General features: G+C 55.3%; 7 protein-coding genes across 7 annotated transcripts; 4 read left to right on the top strand and 3 right to left on the bottom strand.

Moving 5' to 3' along the window:
* The first annotated feature begins 143 nt into the window (after positions 1 to 143).
* On the top strand, positions 144 to 2181 carry SODALDRAFT_343500 (IMP-specific 5-nucleotidase). The gene is made up of 4 exons (XM_028613125.1): positions 144 to 331; positions 406 to 441; positions 555 to 713; positions 777 to 2181. Exons 1-4 carry the CDS (start codon positions 307 to 309, stop codon positions 2009 to 2011), a joined length of 1455 nt encoding a protein of 484 aa, XP_028469440.1. The 5' UTR covers positions 144 to 306; the 3' UTR covers positions 2012 to 2181.
* A 332-nt stretch (positions 2182 to 2513) lies between these two features.
* Positions 2514 to 4478, bottom strand: SODALDRAFT_322721 (hypothetical protein; the record flags this gene model as incomplete). Its single annotated transcript, XM_028609746.1, has 1 exon — positions 2514 to 4478. The coding sequence occupies one exon, from the start codon at positions 4476 to 4478 to the stop codon at positions 2514 to 2516; it is 1965 nt and encodes a 654-aa protein (XP_028469439.1).
* Positions 4479 to 6644: 2166 nt separating this feature from the next.
* SODALDRAFT_331389 (enolase C-terminal domain-like protein) lies at positions 6645 to 8386 on the bottom strand. The gene is made up of 4 exons (XM_028611448.1): positions 8082 to 8386; positions 7904 to 8013; positions 7708 to 7819; positions 6645 to 7637 (listed from the first exon to the last, which is right to left on the bottom strand). The coding sequence occupies exons 1-4, from the start codon at positions 8255 to 8257 to the stop codon at positions 6890 to 6892; spliced, it is 1146 nt and encodes a 381-aa protein (XP_028469438.1). The 5' UTR covers positions 8258 to 8386; the 3' UTR covers positions 6645 to 6889.
* Positions 8387 to 8509: 123 nt separating this feature from the next.
* SODALDRAFT_331388 (dihydrodipicolinate synthase) lies at positions 8510 to 10283 on the top strand. Its single transcript, XM_028611447.1, has 3 exons — positions 8510 to 9214; positions 9309 to 9401; positions 9479 to 10283. The coding sequence occupies exons 1-3, from the start codon at positions 8766 to 8768 to the stop codon at positions 9909 to 9911; spliced, it is 975 nt and encodes a 324-aa protein (XP_028469437.1). The 5' UTR covers positions 8510 to 8765; the 3' UTR covers positions 9912 to 10283.
* A 622-nt stretch (positions 10284 to 10905) lies between these two features.
* On the top strand, positions 10906 to 11385 carry SODALDRAFT_331387 (hypothetical protein). The gene has a single exon (XM_028611446.1). It carries the CDS (start codon positions 11111 to 11113, stop codon positions 11360 to 11362), a length of 252 nt encoding a protein of 83 aa, XP_028469436.1. The 5' UTR covers positions 10906 to 11110; the 3' UTR covers positions 11363 to 11385.
* A 128-nt stretch (positions 11386 to 11513) lies between these two features.
* Positions 11514 to 12571, bottom strand: SODALDRAFT_357692 (hypothetical protein; the record flags this gene model as incomplete). The annotated part of the gene is made up of 6 exons (XM_028614030.1): positions 11514 to 11609; positions 11681 to 11759; positions 11927 to 12005; positions 12066 to 12181; positions 12264 to 12375; positions 12514 to 12571. The coding sequence occupies 6 exons, from the start codon at positions 12569 to 12571 to the stop codon at positions 11514 to 11516; spliced, it is 540 nt and encodes a 179-aa protein (XP_028469435.1).
* A 93-nt stretch (positions 12572 to 12664) lies between these two features.
* On the top strand, positions 12665 to 15185 carry SODALDRAFT_270888 (glycoside hydrolase; the record flags this gene model as incomplete). Its single annotated transcript, XM_028607741.1, has 2 exons — positions 12665 to 14303; positions 14416 to 15185. The coding sequence occupies 2 exons, from the start codon at positions 12665 to 12667 to the stop codon at positions 15183 to 15185; spliced, it is 2409 nt and encodes an 802-aa protein (XP_028469434.1).
* Positions 15186 to 15488: the final 303 nt, after the last annotated feature.

Below are 15488 nucleotides of genomic sequence, written 5' to 3'. Positions count from 1 at the left end.
GTTCTTGGAGGCATAGGCCGTATTTCGGGTTGGAATTCTAGGCCAATACTTGCCTTGGAGAACGGGTACAGGCGGTAAAGGTACCAGCCTAGCAGGTATCGCTCAAGTCCTCATCTCACCGTCTCACCGTCTCACCGTCTCACCGTCTCACCATCTTTGGCCATTTCATTCCTCTACTCCTTTCGGGCCTGACGACGTTCAACTTCAACTATCGAAATCAGAACACAAGCTTCCGTCTTTCCTTACTCATTTCAGCTTGCAGAACCAACATCTAGCTGATCAGAATCCCTTTGACGGTCCCTCAAGATGACAACCCGATACCGAGTCGAGTGTTAGTTCATCCATGACCCAGCCTGTCCTCCCTCGCTTGGGCTCTCGACGTCTGGAGACTGACACCATTGCCAGATGCTCTTAAGACTCACAGACGAGATCAATTCATAGGTAAAGACTAAAAAGAAAAGAAAAAGGGCCCTTTCGGTGTGCCCACACTCATCATGCCCCGAGACACTGGGTATGTATGGTATGTACAGGGCTGATCTGATACAACTCTTTAGAATGGATCAAAGGCCTCCTTGCCGTTCCCTTCGTGCTATATTCGCAGCCCACTGGCATCCTGAGTTCCGATGTAGAGTCGATTGCCCGACATTCCAACGAGGCACACCGTCGCTACGCAGAGATCCTCCGAGACGTGGAACATATGATAGATGATCACAGTTCGTCCCATGCTGCTCTCTTTCGTTCTTCGCAACCAAAACAGCTGACTTGACTTCTCGCAGTCTCTCGTCAAAATACTCACGACATCATCCCCTCCAAGCTCAACATGCTTGTCCCCACAGCAGGGCCCTTCTTTACGCGACTTCCCCTCGAGGCCGCCTTCAAGTACCAAGACAGCCGCCGCCACATCTCGTCACGCCGCTACGTCTCCCCCTCCTTCAACGACGTCCGTCTCACACTCAACTCGGCCCAGGCCATGGCCGTGACGGCGGGGTCCCTCCAGCTCGCCACCTTCGACGGTGACGTCACGCTCTACGACGACGGGCAGTCCCTCGAACCCTCCAGTCCCTTGGTGCCCCGCATCCTGGACCTCCTCCGCCGCGACGTCAAGGTCGGCATCGTCACGGCAGCGGGCTACACCACGGCGGACCGCTACTACGAGCGCCTGCACGGCCTCCTGGATGCCCTGGCCGCGAGCCCGGACCTGACGCCCCGGCAGAAGCGCAACGTGGTCGTCATGGGCGGCGAGGCCAACTACCTCTTCGAGGTCGACCCGGACGCCGGGCCCTCCCGCCTCCGCGCCGTGCCGCGTGCCGAGTGGCTCACGCCCGAGATGGCCGCCTGGTCCGAGGCCGGCATCGCGGCCCTGCTAGACGTGGCCGAGGCGGCCCTCGGTGACTGTATCCGCTCGATGCGCCTGCCGGCCGTCATTGTGCGCAAGGACCGCGCCGTCGGTATCATCCCGTCCGACCCGTCCATCCGCATCCCGCGGGAGTCCCTCGAGGAGACCGTCCTCGTTGTGCAGCGCATCCTGGAACTCTCGACCCTGGGGTTCCGCGCCGAGCGTTCCGTCCCGCACCCCCAGCAGGCCGACACGCCCCCGGAGCGGTCTCCCGGTTCGGTGCAAGAGGCGGACGAGGAAGAAGAGGGAGAGGAGGAGGAGGAGGAGGAGAGGAGGAAGAGGAGCAGGGGAAAGATGCACAAAAAGCACAAGAAGATACCCTTCTGCGCGTTTAACGGCGGGAGGGACGTCTTCGTCGATATCGGGGACAAGTCGTGGGGAGTCACGGTGTGCCAGAAATGGTTCGCCATGCGCGATGGCGACCCGGACGGCATGATTGGGGGGAAGAACACCCTCCACGTCGGCGACCAGTTCCTCAGCGCCGGGAGCAACGACTTTAAGGCTCGTAGTGTGGGTACCACCGCTTGGATTGCGAGCCCTGCCGAGACGGTCGAGTTGCTGGATGAGTTGGCTGCGCTGATGGACGGGAAGAGGACCGAGGTGGAGGCGAACTGAAGTCGTTCTCCCCCTTTGTTATATATAATACATACCACCTCCAAGTCCGTTTCGGGGTCGGTTGCGTCGTCTGGCCTTGGCGAGAGTCCCTCTCTGATGTCAGCTGAACTACAAGCATCATGCCGAGTATGATATTCATGAAGCAAACGACCAACCAAATAATACGATGGTTATAATCATGAAAGGTATCAAAAATGGCATACCTCATTTCATCATGCATGCCCCCTCGGACTGCAAACGGTCTGCTCGTGGAAACCCTAGCCTCTCACTGACCAACGGTGGGTATTGTATTGTATGCATCTGCGCTTGCTTGTGATGTGACGGAAAAAGTCCAAAGCCTCCCTGAACCAGAGTGTTCACCCGCAGGTCATGTTATTCCCGCCAGACATGCCAAAAGACCGAAACCCAAAACCATCCCCCATCCCATAAACAAAAGAAAAATAAAGGTAAAACGAGAGTACCTCAAAAGGTCGATACCACAAGTGCCCCGAATGTTTTGCCTCTAGTGTATTGCTCCCAATGGCGCTCCGAAATTGTTCGACCTCTTGAGCTTGAGAGGGACATCCTTAACACCCTCTTCATCCTCAGAGAGGGAATCGGACCCGCTGCCACGCTCTTGAGCACCGTTTAGCCCCTCCTCGCCATTCCCCGGCTCTTTTGAAGAGGCGGCCGCGCCATCCTCCTCGTACGCCTCCTCGCCATTCTGCATGCAACTCGGTGTAGCGTCCTGGCCGCGGCTCACGTCCTCGAGCTTCTCGGATAACCGCCGGAAGAAAATCTCGTCCTGGGCGGGGATGTTTTTGACCATCAGCGGACCTTTCAATTCGCGGTCGCCTTCGTCGGGTTCGAACCGAGGCTCCGGGTGGTCTTCGGCCGACGCCTCCAGTTCGAAACTCAGGGTATCCTCAATCCGCCGTGGGAGAGCGAGGCGTTTCTGCGTCCTGCCGAGTTTCGCCATGGCGCCTCCTCTGGCGGCGGGGTCTTCCCTGGGCGTCGAGGTGCCGCTCTCGCCGTTGATGGTGGCGGCATCGGAGACGATGGCCGACGGAAGGTGCGTCAGGGAGTGGCTCGGGGTGTGGCCCGCATGCATCACAAGCCTAGCCGGCTCGGGAACGGAGAGTACTTCGAGGGTCTGGCGTTTCGACGATCTCCTCCTCCTTGACATTGTCGCGTCGCTACCGTTGCTATCCCCGTCGCCGTCGCCGTCGCCGTCGCCGTTACCATTGTCGAGCGGCGAGGGATGGGCGGAGGGATCATTCGAGCTGTCCGTGCTGGAATCGGTAAAAGTCTCCTTTTGCACAGCAGGAGCCCTCAAGGAGATCCCTTCGAGTTCGGGATGAATGGCTTGGATGTCGATGACAGGGACGTCCTCGTCCCTTGGCGAGCCGAGAAAGTCGACCTGGGGTGACGCAGAAGACTGTGGGTGCATCGGGGCGTTTCCGGGCATGAAGAATGACGGCGGCTGAGGCCGACGTGGTGGGTAAAGGCTGCTGGAAGCTGGAGCTGAGAGGAAGCGAGGTCGTTGGGGTACGTGCGGCTTGTTGAATAGCAGTGTACTATCTGTACTTCTCCTTATTGATGTGGTGGTAGGACGCGGGAAGGTGTCTGACGCAGACGCTGAGTCTACCGCGAGATCAGATCGCCTAGCGCCGTCTTCGTCATCTGTCCGGGAAATATTAGTGTTGAAACGCCGATCACTTGCCGGAACGAGCGTGGTGTGGGAAGGCGGATAAAAGCCGGTGGATCCCTCTCCACCACCTTTGGTACGTGGACCGCTGACAGAGGTGACAGAGGCGACAAAGGTGGTGACAGAGGCGATTTTAGCCTTGGCCGCCTTCTGTTCAGGCAAGTGGTGCTGGCGCGGGCGCTGTTGGGCTAGGGCTGTTTGTAGGCGAAGGTTGTCGCTTTCGAGCTCCAGGACGCGTTCTCTGAGGAGTCGGATCTCCTTGACCATGGTGGTCTTCTCGGCGTCCCACAGGCACCGCTCCTCCTCCATGAGGGCTCGCTCCTCTTTATAGACCTCTTCCACCCTCTCGCGGTTGGCCTCTAGGTATTTGCGCTCCGCCTCCCATGTCTCCCGTAAGCGACTGTTCTGCTGGGCCAGTCGCCGGATCATCTGAGCAGCGGTGGAGGCTGAGGTCTGGTCGGTCAGGGCGGACTGTGGAGGATGGCAAGCCGATGTAGCCGTCCCAGAATGGATCTTGATGCCTTGTGCCGTAACTGATACTGTGCCCTCGAAAGAAGAGTTCTTGTGGTTTGTTTGAGTAGAGTAGAAGGTGTATTGAGTCCTTCGCGAGCCGGTCTCGGTCTCGGTCTCGGTCTCGTTCTCCATCTCCGTCTCTGTAGTGTGAATGACATCTCCCGCCGCGGCCTGTTCATGGAGTGTGTCGGCGTCCGACTTCGACGGTGGCTGCGCAGAATACGGACGAGCGATGAACTGTGACGGGTCCAAGCCCAAGTCGGACATTCGAGGGGGGGATTCGATAGAGCCCGTGGGCAGGAAAGAGTTGGGAATTTGTTTCCTTAGCATGGCAGACCTCGAGGACATGGGCAGTCGCCAAGAGGGGCTCGGAGACGGAGACGAGGTTGTAGAGGGGAGGATGGGCCCTATGCACGCCATCGGATCGAACGTAGGGCCGGGCAACGCTTTGTTTCGGGACGAGGAAAGGTAATATCGGATTATGGTCGGAAAAGAGATGACCGGCTGGTTTTTCCTTGATATTCCTTTTTGTGTTCTGCCTTTCTTTTGTCTTCTTTTGGGCGTTCTTCAGGCTTCAGGCTTCGGGCTTGGGGATGGTCAGAGGCTAAAGCAAGGTGTTTGTATAGCTGCTATCGCGGCGAGCCGAGAAGAACCGAACCGTCTCGTTACGGCCCAGGTCATGGTATGCCAAATGTCTTTTGGTAGGTGATGTTTCGTAGGGGGGAAAGAAATACACGATAAATAGGTAGAAATGGAGTGTGGAGGAAGAAGCTGAGGTGGAGGTGAAGAGGGAAAAAGACCTGTACTTGCTGTTGGGATGCGAGGATGCGAGGGTACCTTACGGAGCGACGGAAGAAAACCACTTGTCGTGTCGTGTGATGTGGTCCACCGTCCACCGTCAGGTGCCTCCCAGGGTTGGGGAGCCAGGAAGTAATCAAGGTACCTAGGTACCTGGTATTGGAGAAGGAGGTACCTGTTTGTAGCAGTAACTTTGTGACACTGACGTGGCACCGCTACCCGAGGCAGATATCCGTACTAGTGAGTGCACTTACGAAGTACGGAGCACACCGCTAAACGGTACTTCCGATAGGGGATGGAGGAGCTCTGGAAGCGCGGGGCCAATTACCTAGCGCTAGATACGTGAAGCCCTGCAATCAGGGTGTTCAAGGGGAGGGATAGGAGGGGCAATGGGAACTTGTCGGGCACCCATAGGGCCTACTGTCACATACCTCGTACCTAACACAAAAAGTTACCCCTGATTCATAAGGTAGGTACCTTAGTGACCAACACATGTAGCCGGGGAACGCGGCACGGGTATATGTACATGTGGACACATAAATTTTGCAGGGCCCAAGTTTAACCGAGCCGACCGGGTAAGGACGGATTTTGTCTCGGAAATGCAGGTAGCACAGAGTACAAAACAATCAGTTTACGGTGTTCACGAGGCCAAAAATGTTCAGCCTCGCGCTCTTACCGAATCACTATGCCAAGCCCCCGCCAGATAACGCGTCTCCTTACATATGGGATAGGCATTCTGGATCAAATCAAAGAAGACAACCATAATTCAAGCAAAATCACAGGTCAAGCCTCATTTGTCAGAAGACTTCAAGGTCTCCGGGAAACGGACGTCAAGAACATATCCGCATGCGTAAAAAGTGCAACTCCTGCTCATCGGGCATGAGGTTGGTTCGTTGGTTCTCTACGAGGTTCTCGTTCACTACACTGGACAAGACCTCGCCCTCACTTCTTATCCACAGGTAGGGGGTGCTTGTTATGGTTGGAAATTGCCTACCCTCGTTCAGGATGGAAATGGATAAAAATCGACCAAAGATGGCATGCTCATTATGTTCCCTCTACTTTTTTTTGTCCGCCACGACACAGGATATCGAGGCGTATTTTAATAGAGGGACGTGGTATCCGTTCATCTAGGCCATCATGAGCACGCAAGGAGATCCTCAAGGAACCTGAACAAGTATTGACGACTTGCTCCGAGACTCTAATACGAAAGCCTATAAAGACATTGTTGAAGAAAAGAAGAAGAAGAAGAGGAAGAGAGAAAAGAAACTCTGCCGGTCTGGTTTTAATAAGGCCCAGTCACGCTGCCACCGCTTTCCTAATCAGTAAAACTGGGTGGGTCTGTTTGCGGGCAGCACATACTTACGTAATCACCGAGTCGCTTCTCTTGCGGGTACAGAGGTTGGCGAGCTGAGGCAGAGGCAGACGCTCCCTCACATACTCTCAGACAGCGCGAAAGAACCTGCACGCGTAGTTGGAGTCGACATGGCCAGGTTATCCTCCATCTTTGTCCCTCAACTGTCATTCCGAACTCACCCTAAGCCGTAATCATAGTCCGATCGGCATGAAGACGACATATTTTTCGGAGTCACGTCTCTGTCTCTAGAGAGAAAGCTTCAATAACAGGAACCTCCTGTTCCCTCGGCTGCTGGCCGTCGTTAGATGAATCCCGTTCCACTAGACCGCACACTTAACGGTCATCCGTGGCTGCCGCCTAAAAGGGCGGTGATAGGTCGGTCTGCACAAGGTATATATACCACTTAACTCTCCCGACTGCTACAACATCAAGGCGCCAGAGAATTCGAGGCCATATGCCGTCTATCAAGAAGAGGCTTCTCGCGCATACGCAGTCTCTCCACCCCACACCTTCGAATTTCTTTCTCCTACCACTCTCTCCATTCATTTCCCGGACCAACGAACCCAGGGCTGACCCATGGCACCGCATTCTTGCTAAGTTCACGAACCTTCTCCTCATCCACCTCAATCCCCAGACCGGGTCCCTTCATCAGCTCGATATACCCTTCTTTCACGTCCCAGATCTCGGGGTTCTTGATGTAGGACAACAGATCATGTCCGCCAGTGTTATAGTGGATCCCGAGACTCATCTCCTGGATAGCAAAGTTCGCGATGGTTGCATCGACTTGGATATTGGCCGCCAACGCGATAGGACCAAGCGGACAATGCGGCGCGATAGCGACGTCGTACGCCTCCGCCATGGCAGCGATACGTCTCAGCTCAGAGATGCCTCCCACGTGGGAGATATCCGGCTGTAGGATATCGACGCACGCGGCCTCCAGGAACGGCTTCACGTCCCACCGGCTATGAAGCCGCTCCCCGAGTGCGATGGGCGACGTCACGGTCTGCGAGAAGTCCTTGATACCTTCCAGATGCTCGGAGAGCAAAGGTTCCTCGAGGAACATGGGCCGGTGAGGGGCTAGCAGGGCTGCGAGCTGCTTCGCCATGGGTTTGTGCACGCGCCCGTGGAAATCGACGCCAGCGTCCAAGCCCAAGGCCTTCACTGCCTTGACTCTCTCTACGCATGCATCGAGCGCCGAGGGGGAATCGAGCCAACCTAGGTCCTCGGTGCCGTTCATCTTGACAGCAATGAATCCCTGCGCTTTGCGCGATAGACTGAGCGTGCGTTAGCATTCTGCCTAGAACGGGATGTGTCGGACCGAGGACTCGGGGTGCTTCCACTCACGCTTGCGCCTCGATGTCTGCAGGTCGGTCCCCGCCGATCCAGGCGTAGACTTTCAGCTTATCGCGGACCTTGCCTCCGAGAAGTTGGTAAATGGGCACGCCGAACTTCCTGGCTACATCCCATCGATTTAGCATGGATGAACGTGAACGGAATAGGGGAGCCCCTGGACACCCCCTCATAAGCAAGCTTGATTCACCTTTCAGATCCCAAAGTGCAATATCGATCCCGGCCAGAGCGCTCATAAAGACTGGGCCGCCTCTGTAAAAGCCCATGCGCCATGTCCGTTGCCATATGTGCTCGATATCACTTTTTGATATTTTCAAGTCAGCCAAAACCTCCCTAAGGAAAAGGACCATGGGGTAGGGATGACTTACTCGGCCTCCATCCCCGTGTATTGGTCTATCCAAGCATCTAGGCATCCCTCGACGGCCTGTGTGTGGCCTTCGAGTGAAGCTTCACCCCATCCGGTATTGCCTGAATCGTCGGTGATCTTCACGAACAGCCAACGAGGTGGGACTCGGAAATACTCGATGCGCTGAATTTTTCCCATGTTTTATGATAAAAGAACAGATCGCCCGCGCCTGTTGTGCCAAACCGTTGAAGTCAAGCGGCCGCAGAAAATCCACGATAGGAGCGACCTTTGATTCAGAAGGACAGTCCACCAAAACACAAGGGCTCCATGACTGATGACGGCAATCAAACCTGAAGCTGCCCAGTCGGCCGGGTACCGCACAAATCGGATAAATATCCGAGAACCCACGCCCGGAGGGCATCGCATCCGTTGGCCGACTCGCCACTTACCCGGTTTCGGCGGGCTTCGGTGTCCAAATCACCGAACCCCTCACACCCCACATTCGCCATTCTGCCCGGTGCAACTCCGACCTTCTCGGTGTCAAGTCCGATTCTAGGCAGATTGCGGGGAAACCGCGTGAAGGTGGGGGGGTCAAGCTACGGCTTTCATGTCCATGCAGCCCAACGGTTAGAGGTTCAGCGTCTCCAACTCGCCTTGCTCGAAAAAAGACTTCAGAGGCAATTACTGTCTATTCTCATCAGTGAAGATGGCACCTCGCACTCCCCCCGATGGCGTATTCGTCCCCGTTCCCACGTTCTTCAAAGCCGAGGTCGCTCCCGGTGCACTTCAGCCTGCCGTAGATGTCGCGACACAAGTGGCGCACAGCGTCCATCTCGCCAAGTCCGGCATCGCGGGGCTCGTCCTCATGGGCTCGACAGGTGAAGCTGTCCACATGTCGGCAGCGGAGCGGTTCGAGTTGATCTCAGGTGTCCGGAAGGGCCTGGACGAGGCCGGGTACAAGGACTATCCGATCATGGCAGGCGTGCTGGTGAACAGCGTAGACGAGACCCTCGAGTGGCTGCGCGACGCTCACAAAGCCGGGGCTCAATGGGGATTGGTGCTGGCGCCTGGTTATTTCGGTGCTGCGGCCAGCCAGGACAATCTCGTCGAGTGGTTTACCTTGGTCGCCGACAAGAGTCCGCTGCCTATTCTTATGTGAGTTTCGCTCCAACAGATATCCGATGGGAAATTGAAGTGGTTAGGCTTGAGTTCCATTGACATTCAATTTTTTCTCTCTCTTTTCTTCAAGATATAACTACCCGGGCGTCACCAACAACCTCGTCGTCAGCATCGACACGTACGTGAAGCTGGCAGCACATCCTAACATTGTAGGGTGCAAGATGTAAGACGTCTTCCGATTTAGTGTCTCTAAAGCAGGCAGCACGCAGTGGGCAATTATTGATTGCGATAAAACAAAAGGTCACACGGCAACGTTTCGCATCACGTCCAACTGTCGCTGAACCCTGGTATCGACCACGCCAAGTTCAGGGTCTACTCCGGCTTTGGCCAGCAGCTGGGTCCTATCGTGGTCTTCAACGCCGGTGGCGTCATCGATGGTCTAGCCGCCATCTTCCCGAAGACGGTGTCCAGGTTATTCTCGCTGGCGGCAAAGCGGCCGCTCGATGAGGAGACGCTCTGGGAGGTCCGCAGACTTCAATGGAAGGTCTCAACGGCGGAGGAGTTCATCGTGAAGAACGGCATCCTCGGTATCCGAGAGGCCATATATCGGGTGCTCGGGTTCGGTCATCTATCCGGTGGTCGACTTCCACTCAAGGGTTCCCTACCGCATGGGGAGGTTGAGAAATGGAGCGACATTTTTGAGCAGATGGCGCGGGAAGAAAATGCGCTGTAAAGGAAGAAGTGACATGGAGTGCATGTAAAAAGATGGACGGATGCAGGCTATGTATTGATTTGAGCTCGATACGGAATAGCCGCGAAAAACCACCACATAATTATTACCGCTCTCCTGGTCCCCTCGAGCCCCATGACGGAACAGAACCTGGAGTAGACGCCCGGGATATTCCTGGGTAGTTGGAACGTCCAAGTGGGAGGAGGGTGCTCAAGATATGGGTTTTGACGGACGCTGAGCAACCACACAATGAGAAACGACGGGAAGGAAGGGGGGGGACATGGACATTGATTTTGGGTGCGGAGCCTCCGTATATGCCGCGAAATGCTTATGGCGTACCTATCCTATATCCGTAGGCGTGATCTGTGATCTGGGGTAAGGTACCTTAATGTGTAAAGAGACTCGTGATATACGGATATATTCTGTATGTCTTTTGAGTGGACTTTTGAGGCTTCCAAGGTAATTACATGTGTACACGCGTACTGCGTTCTTCTCGGCATGCGTCATTGAGCAGAGCCGGTTGTACCAAGTGTATGCCCTACTAAGGTAGGTACCTTATTTAGAATGGTACCGTACAGAATACCTTAGAGCACCTTACCCAGGTCGGCAAGTACGAAGTATCAAGCATGTATCTATCTCGTACCTTAAGTACGGACTACCGTAAGGTAGGTGAGGTAAGGTAAGGTAGATACCATGTGACGGGATTGATGAATACCTTAGGATGAATAGGAGGGCTTGAGGGAGTTTCATAATTTCTCAACACCACAAAACAGAAAACCACCTAAGTAGCAAGAGAGAAATATGTTATCAAAATACCAGCATGACCGGACATCTTCTCAAAAAGGAAAAACCCCTTGGCTCGGATTCTTGTCAAGAAAAACCGATCGGGTCAGAAAGGCAGGATTCTCGAGGAAGGATTCGTCGTTCTGATCTTCAGAAGAAAATCCCAGAGGATTGAATGTCTGAGGTCGTGCGTATGTGCGGATGCTCGGTCTAACCCTGGTCACCGCAGCATCGACATATAACGTACGGTACCTCCAAGCATCGTACGGATGGATAGGTTGATGTTCAGACCGTCTCCCTCTTTTGCTACGACCAAATAGGGACTAGTTGGGCTGACTCGCATCCATTGGAAACGTCCAAGAGTAGGCCGACAACGATGAACCGATCACACAATGTCTGACACGAGTAAGGGATGATAGATGAGACGACGGTCCGTGGTAGAAGGGAAGAGTGCAGAGAAGGAAAGAAAAAAAGAAGTTCTCAGTCTCATACAAGCAAAAATAATCGAGGTGCACGACGAACAAAACCGGACTGAACAAGTCAAGCAAGTCAAGAGATTCTCAATCCATTGGCGGAACACCGACGACAGCGACCGACCCGCCCACTTTGGTCGACCGTTGAAGAAACGAGCGAGAAGAAAAGAAAAAGACACCTCTAGGCTTCTTGGCTGACAGCTGAGCTTACAGGACCTAGCCTAATTAATATAGGGGCGCCCCCCCCGTCGCTAGACCGGGCCGGTCGTCAGCTAGGTCATTCATCTGCACAAGGACCACTGAAAATCTCATTGGACCATCTCTTCCACTGTTGGTTCCCGTCGTCTCGTCACCCCGAGAGACCAAGCCGACTAGTCAAACGACCAGGGGAGGGGAGGGAGGGCAAGTCGCGGGGGGCATCGCCGCATCCTTGAGCAACCAAAACCTGCAGATTTGTCTCTGTTGTGTCAGACATCCCGTACTACACTACGCGTACACTACCTACTTCGAACGCACTTTCTCGTTTGCTTGGCCCTTCTTTGCACGCAACCTCCAAGCTTCCTCGATGCGAAGAATTGTACGAAAGTAAAGCTTGCTTTGGAGACACCAGAGAAGAAATCCGAAAGCCCCAGCGGCGACATCAGTCCTCTTACCCAGCGAATACCCCTTATTTTTCCCGTCAAGGGTTCTCAGGAGATTTAGGCCGAATACTGCCGTCTGACCACCGCTTATAATTACCACTGCGAAACAATCAATGCTCACCCGCCAAAACTGAATACGAAGGAAATACCGTCCCAACTCCCTCCGAAAATTACATCGCTTTGCTCTCTTCTCTTCTCTTCTTGCGGTGTTCGTAACGTCGAGCTCCCCCCCTTTCCCCCCTAATTTTCTTCCGCCCAACTATCGCTGGACGCTCTTGCAGATCCACGCGTCTCGCCCGTCTCGCCAGCGTTTGGTGCACTAGTGTAGTCTTTAGAAGCTGCTTCGTTTCGATCGACACGCCCTCCTCGCTTCTCCCTAGCAACCGGCATTTTCACCTGAACTTTGGTCAACCTCTTTTTTTTCGAGTCCGTTTCGTCTTCCATTGCGATATTCTTACCCGCCGCCACCAACGACGTTTCCTGATACGATACCAGCACCAACAAGGCAAATCAAGGATTGAAGACAAGCCCAAGATTGCGCGCCAAGCACGACACGGTTCCGTTTCTTTCCTACCCACACCCAGCACGTAATCCAAGGCGGCCTAAATTGGCTTTCTCATCGCGATCTGGGCTAGTGATATCATAACTTCTCTCTCCCTTGGTAAATACGCTCGACTTGTCTCCACCCCATCTTTCTACCATACCTACCTGTATTCCTTGCAGCCTGGTCGCCTAGGTCCTCGTATCGCCAGGAGGGAGAGGGCATCATTCGTTTCGCCCGACCCGCTTGTCTCTCCCCCCACTCGGTATTGAGACCTAGAGATCTATCTACCGGCTGTTTCCCATCTCCACCATAACAATGAGTCGGCATCGAAATTACGACGACCCAGGCTATGCCGAAAGGGAGCCTCTCGATAACAGCAACAGCACTTACCACAACGGCTCCCCATATCGATCTCCTGACCCCAATCATTCTTACCGCGACTACGACTACGACTACGACTATAACGGTCAATCGTACCAACACCACAACCAGCAGCAACAACAACAACAACAACAACAACAACAACAACAACAGCATCATCATCATCAGCCTTCGCAACAACCGCAACAACCGCAACACTACGACTCGTACGCTCCTCAAGGCTATCACTACGAACAACCTGACCCGAGACCTCCGCGTAACGTCGCTGGAAGCCACCCGGAGTCGTCGTTTGACCAGATACGAGCCGAGCGTCAGTACGCTCGCCAACCAGCCTACAATCAACCCCGACACTCCCAACAAGCCCAATACTCTCAAGACTCCCAACATTCGCAGCCTGGAGCCGCCGGCGCCGCCGCAGGATACGGAGCCGCCGCTTCGACAGGCCCTCCCCCACCTGCCCACTACAACTACGGCATTACCCCTGGAGCCGACAACTTTGGTGAGACGGCGTCAGGCGGCATGGCCGGCATCGCCTATAGCGTAGCTGACCAAAACGCCCGGCAAAGCGGCGTTGATGCCATGCGCGGCATGGATCCCCAACAATCTTCCTCCCACAGCCAAGGACCCAGCATGCCTCAGCCCACGTATGACCAGAGCCCTGCGGCCGGGTATCACGCTCGGAGCCCTCATACCAACGCCGGTCCGAACGGTATTGCTGGCGAATCGCGGTCGAGTTTGACGTCTTTAGGAGCTGCCGCCATCCCTCCCGGTGCCGGTACTCCCTCGCGTTCCGCTTTAGGCCACGGCAACGGTGTCCCTCCGGACCCGTACAGCGACGACCCGTACCAGGCTTACTCGACCACCCGCAGCAACGACCCCTACCTGGGCGTCGTGAACCCGAACGAGATTGTCGACGACGGTGACGATGGACTTGGATACCGCCGTCCCCAGCGGTCCTCTCTGCTCAGTCTCTCGCATAGTGATCGAGCTAGCAGCACCAACGGGCACGGAGCCTCTGTGGCTGCTGGCGCCGTGGCCGCTGGTGGCATCGCCGGAGCCATGGGCGGTTTGGCCGGAAGACCCGGTCAGCCAGGTTACGGGCCCGTCCATACCGCCAGCGCGCTCGACGTGTCCAAATTCCCCGGCGACGACGCCGGTGGCCCCGAAAAATCCGAGTGGCTGGTGAACCGAGAGAAGAGCAGGAAGCGGTGGAAGTGGGTCGCCATTGGCATTCTCATATTTCTCGTCGTTGGTGCCATCGTCGGAGGCACGGTTGGCGGCGTGCTGTCGCAAGGCGGCGGCGGAAGCGGGGGTAGCGGCGGCTCGGACAGCAGCGATGATGGCGGCCAGTCCGCGGACGAGGACCTCGACCAAAACGGGGACCTCGGTATCAACTCGCGGGAGATCAGGGATCTCATGAACAACGAGGACCTCCACAGGGTATTTTACGGGTTCGACTACACGCCGATCAACGTGCAGTATCCCGAGTGCCTGCACAACCCGCCATCGCAGAATAACATCACCCGGGACGTTGCTGTTCTTAGTCAGTTGACCAACATGGTCCGTCTTTATGGTACGTCATGATACCGACTTTCCCCCCTTTTTTTTTCTTCTCTTTTCTGTCCTTTTTCGACCCGATGTATAGAATATTCCCCCTTTTGCTGACGGGCGCTTTCTTTCTTCAGGAACCGACTGTAATCAGACACAGATGGTCCTTCACGCCATTGATCGACTTGAGCTCGACGACATGAAGGTATTCATGGGCGTGTGGATCGACGGCAACTCCACGACCAACGAGCGGCAGCTCAGTCAGATGTGGGACATTCTAGACGAGTACGGAGCCGATCCCTTTGAGGGCGTCATTGTCGCCAACGAGATCCTGTTCCGGCAGCAGATGACCCTCACGGAGCTCGGAAATCTTCTCGATGAGGTGCGCCGGAACATGACAGACCGTAACATCGACCTACCCGTAGCCACGTCGGACCTGGGCGACGATTGGTCCGAAGGCCTGGCCTCTTCGTCCGACTACATCATGTCCAACATTCACCCTTTCTTCGCGCACGTGTCGGCGGAGGAGGCAGCCTCCTGGACCTGGAGTTTCTGGAACAACCACAACAGCGGCATGTGGAAATCGGACAACGACAGGAACATCATCGCCGAGATTGGCTGGCCCACCAGCGGCGGCACCAACTGCCCCAACTCGGCAACTTCCTGCCCCGAGGGCACCGGGTCGGTAGCCAGCGTCGAGGGCCTCAACCAGCTTCTCGAGGACTGGGTCTGCCCGGCCATGGCGAACAGCACGCGCTACTTCTGGTTCTCCGCCTTCGACGAGCCGTGGAAGGCCCTCTTTGACGAACCGGGTAGGGAATGGGAGAGCAGATGGGGCTTGATGGACGTCAATCGGAATCTCAAGAGAGGTGTGGAGATCCCGGACTGCGGCGGAAGGACGGTATGACAACCTTGAAGCATCAGAGATGATTGCATCGCACATGGCCGGGGGAGAATCTCCGAGCCTGACATGATTGGTTCATTTTTCCTTTTGCGGCATCGCACTTGTGCGTATTTCTTTCCTGACACCACGACGAGCCCGCACAACGGGTACTATAGACCGTGGTGATATTTTTTGAGGGGGTGTTCTGTTTCAGTTCTTGCTGTCCGTTTTTTTTTTCTTTCTATTTATATTCTAGATATCCAGGGATGCGACGGCTCCGGGTCTGTTGCGGATCTGTGCGAACGGGAGTTTTCGGGACATGGTTCA

The sequence above is a fragment of the Sodiomyces alkalinus genome (assembly GCF_003711515.1).
Source record: "Sodiomyces alkalinus F11 unplaced genomic scaffold SODALscaffold_2, whole genome shotgun sequence".
NCBI lineage: Eukaryota > Fungi > Ascomycota > Sordariomycetes > Glomerellales > Plectosphaerellaceae > Sodiomyces > Sodiomyces alkalinus.
The sequence above is the reverse complement of the archived record's forward strand: the minus strand, read 5'-3'. Positions and strand labels throughout refer to the sequence as shown.

Bases quoted from the DNA above. Each gene is read 5' to 3' on its own strand.
- SODALDRAFT_343500 (XM_028613125.1), top strand. From the start codon at position 307: ATGACAACCCGATACCGAGTCGAGT. The intron at 332-405 runs GTTAGTTCATCC...CACCATTGCCAG, and splicing joins AACCCGATACCGAGTCGAGT to ATGCTCTTAAGACTCACAGA. The intron at 714-776 runs GTTCGTCCCATG...GACTTCTCGCAG, and splicing joins ACATATGATAGATGATCACA to TCTCTCGTCAAAATACTCAC.
- SODALDRAFT_331389 (XM_028611448.1), bottom strand. From the start codon at position 8,257: ATGGGAAAAATTCAGCGCATCGAGTATTTCCGAGTCCCACCTCGTTGG. The intron at 7,820-7,903 runs GTGAATCAAGCT...GATGGGATGTAG, and splicing joins TGCACTTTGGGATCTGAAAG to CCAGGAAGTTCGGCGTGCCC. The intron at 7,638-7,707 runs GTGAGTGGAAGC...ACGCACGCTCAG, and splicing joins GCAGACATCGAGGCGCAAGC to TCTATCGCGCAAAGCGCAGG.
- SODALDRAFT_331388 (XM_028611447.1), top strand. From the start codon at position 8,766: ATGGCACCTCGCACTCCCCCCGATGGCGTATTCGTCCCCGTTCCCACG. The intron at 9,215-9,308 runs GTGAGTTTCGCT...CTTTTCTTCAAG, and splicing joins AGTCCGCTGCCTATTCTTAT to ATATAACTACCCGGGCGTCA. The intron at 9,402-9,478 runs GTAAGACGTCTT...ATAAAACAAAAG, and splicing joins AACATTGTAGGGTGCAAGAT to GTCACACGGCAACGTTTCGC.
- SODALDRAFT_331387 (XM_028611446.1), top strand. From the start codon at position 11,111: ATGAGACGACGGTCCGTGGTAGAAGGGAAGAGTGCAGAGAAGGAAAGA.